Below are 13337 nucleotides of genomic sequence, written 5' to 3'. Positions count from 1 at the left end.
ACTCCCTGCCCCTTGCCTGGGCAGCTGAAGGGACTCCCCAGAGCAGGGTCAGGGCATGTGCTGGCAGGGTTTGCCTAAAGACAGACACAAAGAAAACCACCACTTTTCTTCTGCTGGGGGAACAGGCTAGTGACTAGAGTCTGGGCCTGAGTCAGAGAAGTAGTATTGTGTGCTCAGGAACCTCTGATAGCAATAGCGGAGGTGTAGCCATGGCTGAACCTGGGATGATGTGTTGGGATTCACCTATTTTAATTCATTTACATGATAGATAATTTGCTGTGGCTGGTACCTGAGTGCCAAGAAGCCCTTTTGTGGATACCTGAAGGCACTTGCCCAGGGGTGAGTCTGACAGGGAATGGAGGGGCCTGCAGGAATGACAATGGGCAACCTAGCAGGGATGGAAATGCTTCTCTTGAAACCATAGCCCTGAGCCAAAGCCACTGAGTACAGTGGTGTTGGGCTCCCCACCAAGTATCCAGTCACCTTTACTGACTAGCTGGAGGGCAAGGAAAGTGAAAGAGCCACTTACTTCACCTTGGAGAAGACAATGTCCACATCTGTGCTGGTGACATTTTTGCCGTCTGTTACTTTGCAGTCCTTGCACAGTTTGGCCCAGTTTTTCCCATTCATTTCTTGCCCTGTTGCTTTGGTATCTCCATAAATGGCAAATTTCCGGAAGCTGTCTTCCAGAGATTCCATGTCAGTGCTTTCAGCCATATCAACCTGCCAGAGTTGGAGCAGAAGTGGGTCCATTACCAAGCAAATGTCAGCAATCATGTCAGCTATTGCACCGGCTAGCATGCATCAAGGCACCTTACTAAGCCTCTTATGTCTCTGTATCCTGCAAAGCCTTGCAGGACTGAACTGCATTGGGACAAGGCAACCAATGGCTAGAACAGAAGGAGGACCTGAAGGCCTGGAGTGGAGGTGACAGACTGAGGTGGAGAAACAGAGCTGGAATAGATGGAAGGTTATCGAGCACCCTGAAAATCATCCATTCAACCCATCATATAGTACCTACCATAAAGCATGTTATGAAACCAACCCCCCAAAAACCCTATGTCAGGTATCCAGGTTGTAGCCATACTGGTCTAGAGGAAGAGGCAATCAGGACTTGTAGTAGAGATTAGACCTTTTATTAGACCAACACATTTTTTGGAAAAAATCTTGTTGGTCTAATAAAAGATATAATCTCTTCTATGAGTCCTGATTGCAAAAAACCCTATGGCCTCCTACAGGTACATGGAGGTAAGCAAGGGCACAACTAGTACCCAGTCACTGAAATGGCAGAGAAAAAATTGATTAATATATGCTCAATCCTACGCCTCATGCTTCATGCTGTATCAATGGTTCTCAACCTTTGGGATGCCTTTTTGGACTCAAGGCACCCTTCACTGAACTAAAGTACCCTCCATAGTTTTTCTGAATTGAGTAGCACCCAATTTAAAAAACAATGGGGTCGGGGAGTGGGAGTGGGGGATTGCCCAGGCAGGGACAAAGCAGAACTTGCCCATATCTGCTTATCTCCTCACACTTCACTTATCTCCCCACAATTCAAAGTACCCTTCAAAGGATTTGGTGGCACCCCAGCATGCTACAGCACCTTGGCTGAGAATCACTGTGCTAGAGGAAGGCAAATTTCCTCCCCTCCTTCTCCTCTCCATCTGAGCAGGGGGAGGAGGGGATTCTTTCCTGGACCAAATCTGGCAATTTCATTTTTCCTTAATGCATGAACAAGACCCTCCAGCCGGATACCTGAGAGGTGTCTAAGCATCATTAGGAGAATCACGACACCCCAGGCAAACCTCCCATCTTGGCTGTGATCAATGTCCAATGTGGCAATGGAAGGTCGGGGAAAAAAGCTGGAAACCAGTAAAGTGTTCATGAGGGATAAAATACTCCCTTCTGGCTCCTACAGGTGACCAGCAGAAGCCCTGAAGCACGATATTACCAGGCAACCCCTGCACAAAGACTTACATCTCAGCTTAACATGAGCATTGCAAATACTTGAGCCCACATGTTACACATGCTGATTACTGATCCAAGAACACCCCCTTCTTATCCTTCTATCCCATCTATAAACATGCTGAGCTCTGTCTTGAAATTCCAGTTCTTTATCCGCCAGTTACATTGTCCCCACCCCAAAACGACCCCAAAACTTTGCTCTTGTAATAGTTAGAAAACTTCCTCTAGTTTCCAATCTAACTTTGCTCATAACTAGTTTCTATCCATGTGATCGTATGATATCAATGGATATTATTCTTAACTTTGGTTCTCCATGCCCTTAGCCATATTAGGGGGTCTCTCTTTGTAGCTACTCCAGTTTCAATGAATCATTCTTGAACATTGGTGACCATAGCTACACACAATGGGATCTTCACAATGCCATGTACAGTGAAACTAGTACTTCCTTACCTCTACAGAATATACCCTGCCTCATACTACCTAGAATTGCATTATTCTTTTTCTTGGCGACATCACGCTGGCAACTTATAACGATTGTACAATTAATGGGGACATGCAAGTCCCCTTCTTCCTCTGTTGCCTCCAGCTTATGGGCCTCCGTCTGATAGCCAGTGTTCTTGTTGTTGGTCCCTAAGTGCATGACTTTGCACTGCTAAACTTCATGCCGTTTCTAATACTCCAGAAACTAAGGTTATAGTCCCAACCTGGCCCTCCATGAAGGGGCCAATGTTCCAAAGAGTTGGATCTGTTTCTTCTAACCGTCTTGTCCATGCCAGGGCTCCTCCAGGTGGACAACAAGCACCACTGGTCACTTCTGAAATCCCCTAGCTCAGCAAGGCTCCTGCCGCACACCACTTACATTCCTGCTTTGTGCCAGGTCCCACCCACCTGCAGGGTGGGCCCAGAGGGCATGGGCTGAGTTGGGCTGGGAGGTTGGCTGGCCCAAGCCCTTAGTTACAGACTGACATTAAACAAAAACAAGCTGTGTGCTTGGCTGCTGGGATGGCCAGAGTTTGTGCTGCTTGGTGTTGGTTGCTAGGGGAGGGTTGCACTTCTTGGAGACTGTTGCTAGGAGAGGGCTGTGCTGCTTGAACACTGTTGCTGAGGGAAGCATGGTGTCACTGGTCTATTAGCATGTGTAAGTATAGAAAGACAGACACACTTCAGCTCCCATAAAATGCTGCCAGCATAAGGGCAGCTTCTCCAGAGACAGGAACCAGCTTCTATCCAGCCTTTGATCTTCTAACCTACAGACAGAGGGACAGCACCAAGGCTCCCACTGAGGAAGACGTAAACGGTGGCAATAAGGGTATTGCAGAGAAAAGAAGCCAGTGTGTCAGATACAGAGGCACTTGCCATATTGTTCCAATTATAAATCAATTTCCCATTTTTCAGGGTCAATTTTAGGAAAAACTGCTCCCCACCCTCCGAATACGAGATGATAGCTAAAAATAAAGATCTTGAACCGCCATTTTCTTACAAACTCCCACAGGAGAATCAAATAACCAAAAAAATAACCTACAGGGTTAAACACATTAAAATATTGTAATAAAAACTGCACTGGTTAAAAAAAAAAATCCAATTCAGTACTTTTGCTGCACATCCAAAAATACTGCATCAGGGGCCTAAACATGGGTTGTTCGAGTCAGGTGCAATTTTTATAGTTCTTTTGGAGGAGAAATCAAGTTTGATTTACAAGCGGCACAATATGAAATGTGTAGTGGCTCATACCAGTACATATAAACATGCACACAGATGCATGAAAATGCCTACACACAGGCACATGCACACAGGCATGAATCCACACACACACACAAGTGTGTTGCCAGCCCCAGCACCCAGCACTACTGGTCATGGAGCGAACCCTCTGATGGCCCAGCCCAGAATGATGGGTCTCTCCATCTTGTCCATTGCTGGAGCCTGGGTGGGGCCCAGAGTGCTCCTGCACAGTGAGAGGGTGGCTGACTGCACAGCACCTTGCCTCCCAAGTGGGGAGCCTATTGGAGTGTGATGGAAGCAGACAGCTGTAGATGATTAATCAGCCTCTGCAGCAAGCAATTAACCTGCCAGCCAAGCAGCACATCCCAGCCCAGACAAAGGGAGCTTCTCAACCATGCTCTGCACTCTGCTCCGCATTCCCACAGGGACACTGATTCTACTGGAGTCCTCCCTCCCATTAAGATGAATAAACACGCGCCCCTCCCGCAGTGCAGGTATCTTTGTTCTCTTACAAGCAAGCTGACGGCAAGATGATGTCAGACCTCCCCAGAACACTGCATACCCCTCCCCACACAGCTCAGTGCAATACAGCTCCTTCAGGCCTGGGGGAGGAGTGGCGGGGGGGTGGGCAACACATCAGGGACTGGGAGGTCCTGCAACCTCCAAGTCTCCACAGCACCTGGCTCTACCTTCTGTGTTGAGCAAGCTGACTCCAGAGTGCTCAGAGATGGTCTGGAAAGTGAAGCCCCACCCAAGTCCTGTGGAAGGAGGACAGGCTGATAGCAGGGCCAAGACTGGGATCTAATTTTCCAGAGTCTATAACTAGATATTTTACCCCTGATGCTTCTATCAATAAGATTGTCCTCAGGGTCTCACTGTTGCTCTATCAGACTTATCCCTGGGCTAGTCACGACTGGAAGGGTCCCAGAAATGTTTTCTTACTCACTCTCCTGTCAAGTGGAGTCCCATTGCAGGGGCTAGGCCCCTTGTGCCAGAGCTGCTGGCCCTGCCACTGTCATCTTATCTACAGGGAGGACTTAGTGCTCCAACCCAGTCTCTCTGCCACCTTATACCAGTGCTTGGTTCAGTCCATTTTACAGGTAATATAACCCTTCCCAATTCCAGACACTGAACATTGGGGTCTGAAGGCTGCTAGGGGGTTGTGGGAGCCCAGGAAACTAGTAGGAGGTGGTTGTTGCCAGCATGGAAGGAACCTTTCAGCATACACTCCCTAAGCACTGCAGGATGGGGCAGCACCATCTGACAATGCTGAGCAGACCTGACTGGGGTTTCCATTGCCCTGCTCCACAGTCACTGCTTTCCACTCCAGGGCATCTGAAATGAATTCACAGAGCCAGATGGAAGAAGAGCCCAGGACTGTGCAGGCTGCAGTGCCCAGGGTGGGGCCCAGAGCAGCAGAGACTGCAGTTCCTGGGATGCCGCAGTGCGGCATCCCAAGCAGGGATCACAACAGTGCCTGGGGCAGGTTGCTTTCCTGGCACATGACTTAAAGGAGAGCTAAAAATCACTGGACTAGTCTGAAGAACAGAACCCACCCTCAGAAAGCCTGGGAAGCCTATAAACACTGCAGGTTACAGGTGACTTTAGAGAGAACGGCACATCTGTATACATATGCCTGAGTTGTGGATTCAGGGTTACATGCAGGAGGGTTCTGCTGGATTGACCTGGCTTCTGTTTCTGGCTCTGGAAAGCTCACATCCCTTCTTTTTGTCTCACTGGTGAAGTAGAGGTAATGGATTTCCCTTCCTTTGCAAAGTACCTAGAGACATATGGATGGACAGTGCTGTTTTAGAGTGTGTGTGTATGTGTGTGTGTGTGTAAGGTGTGTATATATATATATATGCCCATACTCATGTGTAGTGGCATATAGTATGTATGTATGTGTACAGTGATCAGCATATGAGGGGTGTACAAATGTGTGCAAATATATGTACAGGGTGTATGTGTGAAAGAGGCATGGAGAATATGCATGTATGCGGGGGGAGTGTTTCTGTCATGTATGCATTTCTCTTTCCTAGTACCATTACTAGCTTCAGGGTATGCACTTAAATCACCTCTGACTCTGCTTTAGTGGCCAGCATGGAGCACCCCACCCCAAAGTTAGCTCTCCGCACTGGACCAGGAGAGTACCCAGCCAGCCTGTGCTTCAGGATGGGTCCTCCCTTCTTACCTGAACAAGTAATCAGAGCCTCCTCCTCAGCGCGCCTAGAAGCAGCACACTCAGAGTGAGGTAGGCGAGTTCCATTCCTGTTCCCCCCATCCCCTGTGCAAGTGCTACGCTCTGTCCAGGGATGGCCCCCCTGGATATGCAGGACATGTTCCACCAGCACTGCACACTGCTCTGCTATGCATTCCCAGTTGCTCCTTAGTGATGCCAATTCAGGCAGCCAGTGCAGACCTCCCCCACACCAGCCTCCCTGCTTCCTTTCCCGCAACAGAAGCAGCCCACCAGGGCTCCAGCTTTGCTGACTTACCTCCTGAAATACCTCTGCTGAGCTGGGCAGGCTGGACGGAGAAATGTGCTCCCTCTCACTCTCCAAGCTGAAATGCTACTCAGAGGCTGAGGGCTATTATCTGCTGTTTATTCCTGTTTCCATAGAGACATCCTGTTAAACAGCAAGGCAGTGTAATAGCAATGTTCTAATGCAGGAGGGTGACCAAGGTCACTGTGAAGAGAAACACTCCCTCCTCCTGCCTGCAGTGCCAAAGCGCCTCCGGCTGGGGATGAGAGAGTAATTAGCTGGAGTGCACAACATAACAAAGAAGCTCCAATTCGCACTTCTATCCTGCCTGCCAGAGCCAAAACCCAGCCAAAGAGCCCATTAGCATAATCACTGCTGCTGGGAAGGGGCAGGGAGGGAGGACTCAGTCCCCTTGCACGACTTGGTTTTGCTTGCTGGGGTTGATGGATGGTGGAAGAGGGAGGAGTGGACAGGCACTGGGGACAAGCTCATGCCAGAAAGGGGAGATGGCACTAGATTATCTGGAGTTTTGTGGACCTGACCCCAACTGCGGTGCTGCCACAAACAGGGACTGAGTGAGAATGAGCCCTGTGGGCCTCTCCTGTCAGGTGAGACAGGCATATGGCTCACCCTCAGGAAGGGAAAACAGTTCTGGGAGGGGAGGAAAGGGCAGTTTCATCTCATTGTCAGCAATAGCATCTTTAACTTGGTGCCCATGCAGAACCCTTATACTTGGTGGGTGGGGGTACAGGTATAGGGATAGGTGCACGGTTGTGTGGTGCAAACTGTGTAACAGGTTTTTAGTGTGCTTTGAGATGCCAAATGAACCACAAGGACCAGTTGGCAGAGTGTTGGAGGTGGAGTTATATACATACACACACACACATACATATTTATTTATACATATACATGTATACACACACACATATTTATTTATACATATACATATATACACACACACATATATATTTATATATATATATATATATACACACACACATATATATTTATATATATATATATATATACACACACACATAGTGCAAAAAACCCCTTATACTTGGTGCTGATCACTGAGGAGAAGACAGACCACCACAAAACTCTCAACCAACAGGGGCTTGAGGGCCTGCCATCAGGCAGAGCCTGGACACTGAGCATATTGGCTCTGGGGTGACCAAAAAGTAGTGAACATGGAGCCCAGCAGTGCCATTCAATGGAGTGGTGTCCACAGCAGGGTGCATGTACAGTGCCAAAGGCTCAGACTAGGCAGCTACTTCATGCTTATTTGGCCACTGCAGCGGGCAGGCACACTGTATCTCAGCCTCAGGGGGCATATCTATACATGCATTTACTCTGGTGTAAGGCCAAATTTACTCTGGTGTAAAATACTCCAGAGTAAGGGGTTTGGGGCAGGCATCTACGCATGCAAGGATTAGGGAGTAGATTTGCACCCAGTTCCCTGCAGCCCTGCAATGGGCCCCTGCCACCACTGGGGGGAGCTCCAGGTGCTAGCCCAGGGCTGGCAGGGAGCAGGGGGCCAGTATACAGCTGCATTCTGCTACTGTGGGTAGTGGGGCCAGGATACAGCTGCCTGCTGCTAGGGTGGGAACAATGTCCCCCTGCCCTAACAGCAGTGAGCTCCTGGCCCTGGCTCCCCCATCAGGGGCATGGGGGCTGGAAAAAACCGGGGAGGGGGGGGCGGAACCCCCCTGCCCGGATCCACCAGTGTGACAGTTAGCTTGCTGCTAGCTGCTTCACCAGTGGATCAGGGCAGGGAGCTTGGACCTACCCCACCCCTGCAGCTTTTTTCCAAGCCCCGTGCTTCGATCACCCAATCGGGGCACGGGCCTGGGACCTGCCCCTGACCAGGACAGTTCCCAGCCAGCCCCAGGCTGTACAGGGAAGTCTACATGTGCAGCCCAGAGTTGGCAGGGGACTGTCTGAAACAGGACAGTCCCCAGCCACCTCCAGGCTGCAGGTGCTTTCCTGAGCAGCCTGGGGCTGATGAGGAACTGTCCCAATCAGGGGCAGGTCCCAGCCAGCTCCAAGCTGGGTGGGGAACTGTCCCCATGCACGGAGCTCCAATCGTGGAGTGGGGGCTGTGGAGCTTATTCCCAGCCCCCATTCTGTGATCATGGATAGGGGGCTGGGAACAAGTTCCCCAGCCTGTTTCCCCTACAGCTCCATGTTCCCAGAGCTGGGTGGGGAACAGGCTCCCCTGCCTCCATTGGCAGGGAGCTCCCACTGCTGGCTCCACAACCATGGGGCTGGTGCTGGGAGATCCTTATTTCCCAGCCCCCGCTCACAGATTGCCATCTCAGAGCAAGGGACTTGGAGCTCCTTGCTGCCGGGGCAAGGGGACATAGTCCCTGCTCGGGCTCCTGTGGTGGAGCCTGCCCCAACAGCGGCCAGCTCCCAGGAGTGGTGAACAATATGTCCCCCCGGTGGACAGCTGACCAAGAGCAGATTTTGCTCCCGGCCAGGCATCTACACGAGCACTACAACACTGTTACTAATTCTAATATTATAAAAGCCTAAGTCTGTCTGTCTGTCTGTCCGTAATGCTTTATTTGCACTCTGATTAACTGACAGAAAACAGCCAATCAGAGTGCTTCCAGTGTGGGGGAGCTTCGCCACAATTCCAAAGTCGCACTGAGGACTGGACAGAGGGTGGGAAGCTGCTGGCCTTGGCTCCCTCACTCCACACCCTGGAAGTGGCACCAAGGACTGGATGGGAGGCTGGGGAAGCTGAGGCCAGCAGCGCTGGCTGGCCTCGGCTCCCCCACCCTGCTCCCTGCAAGAGGCAGAACAGCGGCAGCATGGGGTGCTAGGTGCCAGCACTCCATCTCAGCCCCCTCACCACCCCCCCTGTTATTCTTGATGGGCAATTAGCTAGCCTCATAAAGATTTGCTACTTGCATTTGCAGATAGGAAATTTACTCAGGATTAAGGGGATTTACTGACTAATAAGCATGTGCATGTGTAGACACATGTTTACTTCACAGTAAACAATGCTAAAATGAAGTTAAGCATCTCATGTAGATGTGCCCAGGGTACATCAGACTGAACACAGTGCCAGGGGCAATAGATGCACAGTATGTGTGAGCACTTGGCCATACGGCGACTCATGTGGCCACCAGAAGGAACATAGTCAAGTGCAATGTGTCAACATGCATAATATGGGGGACACATGGGTCCAAATAATCATGCTTATGAACAATGCACAAACATGCAGGCTTATGACCACTGCTGTTCTAATTGGGTTCTAGTGGCTTCTGAAACATAGGTGACAGTAAAGGTCACCAGAAAGCTCACAAACTATTTAAATTAATACTACCCCATTCATATAGATCACAGCAGGGTTGTCATCTGCTTCACATTTCAAAGGACAGGCCCTCTATTTAGAAAACTCTCCCTTCTTCCTGAGATCCAGGACTAGCAAAAAACACGATTTGCTATTTAATATATGACAGCATTTCCTTTCAAGAGATTCCTACAAAAAGTGTGTTAATATGGGACACACATGGTTGTGAAGACCACATCTTCTCTCACTGCCAACTTTTTCTGTACATGGGACAACATTTCTTACTGACGTAGACATTAGGTCCCTTCACAGGAGAGAGAACACAGGTCTCTAGTATAACAGTACTAACCTCCACTGCCTTGCCAAAAGGCTGACAAAGTTATTCTGGTCTGTCTGTAATCACTGGGTGTGTTTACATGATATGCTTACTGCAGAGTATACTAATGAGCTGTGCAGTAAGTGCTGCACATCTACATGTACACCCCTATTAGGCTGGAATAAAATAATTAACTCCCCAGTTGGATAATTCTTGTAAATACAGGTACTATTCTGCTGTGGAGGAGCAGCGCACATGGAGACACTGCCCCAGCTGGCTGGGGTATAAGGGTGCTTCATTGTGGGGGCTGCCTGCCAGATAACCCTGCACTGAAGCATCCCTGGGCTGGCAAACAAACCCCAGGGCCCCCTGCCAGCCAGGATTCCTCCTACCTGGCTCAATGTACTGTGGCCCCAGGCACACATTCAAGTGGTGCACCTGGGAGCAATAAACTCCACAGCAATAAGCTCTGGAGTTTATTGCTTCACATTAATTGCACATGTTGATGTGATCTCTAGGTCTTAACTTCTCGCAGAACCAGTAACAGAACACCACAGTTCCTGTTCTTCAACAGCAAAGAGTGGTGTTGTCCACTGCCGAAGTGGGTATCAAACATACTTCTCCTCTCCTGTGGGCCTGGTCCACACCAAGGAAACTGCACTTACAGCACTTACACTTCTTTAGGTCACATAGTAAATATCAGTGCTATGGCTCTGAAGGAATTGTGTTCAAACTCTGATGATGATCGCATAAGCAAAACAGGCAGCACACACTGATAGGCCTTGCTCACACAGATGGAGCTGCACTGATGGAACAACTGTGTCAAATATCTGAAGCAGTCCCCCCTGCTGATGTTAGTGGCTTCAGAACACTGAGGACTAGACTCACAACAGGACTTAGATATTAGGGCTGTGTGAACCTTCAGTCTGCAATTCGATTTGGAGAAGATTCAGCCTGATTCGGATGCCAAATCTCCGAATCTGAATCAAATCAGGAGAAGCTTAGTACTTTCTGAATCTATTCAGAAAAGATTCAGAGATTTGGAGGTGGTCTGTCAGGGAAACAGAAACTGAGAGGAGGGAAGAGGAATTGGGGGGGGGAAGGATTGATAGCTCTAGCTGGCCAGTGATTGTGATCTCTCCCTGAGTCCCCTTCCAATCACAGCGTCTGGGGGAGGGACATAGAAACAGCATATAAGCCTCTGCCTGCATGCTTTGTGTGCCTTTTGTGAGCTGTTTCTGCCTGAGTGAGCAACAGCATCTGAAAGGTACTGGACTGGCTTGGCTTCCTAGTCAGTTGCCTGCTACTTTTTGTTCTTGGAAAGGATTGAATAGGATATAACTTAGCTTAGCTTACTAACTAGAATCCTTCTACTTTACTTATCCCTATCCAATTCATTTCTTTCAATTTATATTTGTTCTTGGGGTTTTTTTCCAAAACTTTTTTAAAAGAAAGCTGTGTTTTCGCTGGCAGTGTGATCCATCACTGTGCAGGGAAGCACACATTACACACACTCACACACATACATCATAGAAGAAGTAGTCAGACATTCATAGAAGAAGAAAAAGAGATTATATATAGTTATTAATATATTTAATTATAGTTCGTTAAATACAGACTACAAACAACACAGAAGAAGTCAGATTAACACAACACAGAAGTCAGACACTCAGTCATAGAAGAAGAAAAAGAAGAGAACAGATTTTTAGCTACACTATACAACAATGCAGAACAGTAAACAAAACACAACACAGAAGAAGTCACACATTCAGATTTACATCACAGAAGTCAGGGAGAGAGTCACAGAAGAAGACACCAAATTACATACAGTTATTAATAATCATACCTAATACAATCACACTACAGACAACATAGAACTCAGATACAGATTCACGCAAGTCAGGGAGAGGAAGAGAAAGAAAAAGAAGAGGAGGAAGAAAAAGAAGAAGAGAATAGATATTGTAGACACGCTACACAACAATACAAAACAGTAAACAAAACACAACACAGAATAAGTCAGTCAGTCATATATCAGAGAAGAAGACATATTAGTTACACACAGACACATTTTCCAGCACAAGAAAGATTAATATGAAGCATGCTAGAAAGTCAGGTGCCAGGTCTTCTGGCAAGGGAGGGAGAGGGGCTAGAGGGGGTAGGAGGAGAACAAGAGCTTCAAGTCCCTCCCCCCCAAACATAGATGCATCCTTGGCCACCCATGGGGCTCCTGCTGCCAGTGGAAGCAAGGAGGTGGGAGCAGTACCTGTTCCTGCACCACCTCCCCTAACTCCAGAAATAGGCACCAGCAGCAGAATAACAATCTCCTCCACCCCAGTTTCATCTCCCAGCGTGAACCTCCCACTACCAGAGGAGGAGCTGGATCTGGAAACAGGGGACCTGTGCACCCTAGTAAAAGAAATTCTGGGGACCAAGGCGGAATTTGAGTTTGTGCTCCACACACCTCAAAGTTCCCCTAGACCCAGGTCTCCTTCTCCAGAAAGCACCTTGGAGGAGGTTGAGGTTGTGGAGGCTCAGGCAAGTGGCTCAGCTGAGTCAGATCCTCCTGCTGTTGTGACTCAGCCCGCTGAGGAGGAGGATAAGGCAGGATCCCCACCGTCAACCCAGAAGCAGGGGAGTAGTGTAGTGTGGGAGCATTTTGAGGTGGCAGATGATCCCAGGTTTGCTATCTGTCAGCACTGCCAAAGGCAGATCAACCAGGGCAAGCAGGTGAAACGTTTTACCACCACAGCTACTGGCAATGTGTAGGGGGTGCACGTGGGTGTACATGCACCCCCTAAGCTTGGCAGTGCACCCCTATGAAAAGGCACTGCTGACATTGCCAGCAGCACCTGCAGCCAGTCGCTGCTTGCCCCCACTGCCAGCAACATCTACGGGCAGTCCGCGATTGCTGCTGGCCAATTGCTGCTGGCCACTTACCTACCACCACAGCTACTGGCAATGTGTAGGGGGTGCACGTGGGTGTACATGCACCCCCTAAGCTTGGCAGTGCACCCCTATGAAAAGGCACTGCTGACATTGCCAGCAGCACCTGCAGCCAGTCGCTGCTTGCCCCCACTGCCAGCAACATCTACGGGCAGTCCGCGATTGCTGCTGGCCAATTGCTGCTGGCCACTTACCAACCTATAGGCCAGTCAGTCTCACCTCCATCCTTGGCAAAATCTTTGAAAAAATTATCAAGGCTCACATTTGCGAGAGCCCAGCAGGACAAATTATGCTGAGGGGAAACCAGCACGGGTTCGTAGCAGGCAGATCGTGCCTGACTAATCTAGTCTCTTTTTATGACCAGGTTACGAAACGCCTGGACACAGGAGGAGGGGTGGATGTCGTATACTTAGACTTCAGGAAGGCCTTCGATACGGTATCCCACCCCATACTGGTGAACAAGTTAAGAGGCTGTGACTTGGATGACTACACAGTCCGGTGGGTGGCGAACTGGCTAGAAGGTCGCACCCAGAGAGTCGTGGTGGATGGGTCGGTATCGACCTGGAAGGGTGTGGGCAGTGGAGTCCCGCAGGGCTCGGTCCTAGGA

The 13337-nt window shown here is 49.3% G+C and overlaps 1 protein-coding gene across 1 annotated transcript in view; it reads right to left on the bottom strand.

Annotated features, from left to right (window-relative positions):
* TPPP3 (tubulin polymerization promoting protein family member 3) overlaps positions 1-6332 on the bottom strand; it is a 9033-nt gene extending 2701 nt beyond the window's left edge. Inside the window, exons 1-2 of the mRNA XM_006028091.3 lie at positions 6180-6332; positions 530-723 (exon numbers count right to left, since the gene is read on the bottom strand). Of these exons, the coding sequence (XP_006028153.1) occupies positions 530-717 (188 nt within the window). The 5' untranslated portion in view covers positions 718-723; positions 6180-6332. The remainder of the gene's footprint in view (positions 1-529; positions 724-6179) is intronic.
* Positions 6333-13337: the final 7005 nt, after the last annotated feature.

The sequence above is a fragment of the Alligator sinensis genome, unplaced genomic scaffold (assembly GCF_000455745.1).
Source record: "Alligator sinensis unplaced genomic scaffold, ASM45574v1 scaffold642_1, whole genome shotgun sequence".
Taxonomy (NCBI): Eukaryota; Metazoa; Chordata; order Crocodylia; family Alligatoridae; genus Alligator; species Alligator sinensis.
The sequence above is the reverse complement of the archived record's forward strand: the minus strand, read 5'-3'. Positions and strand labels throughout refer to the sequence as shown.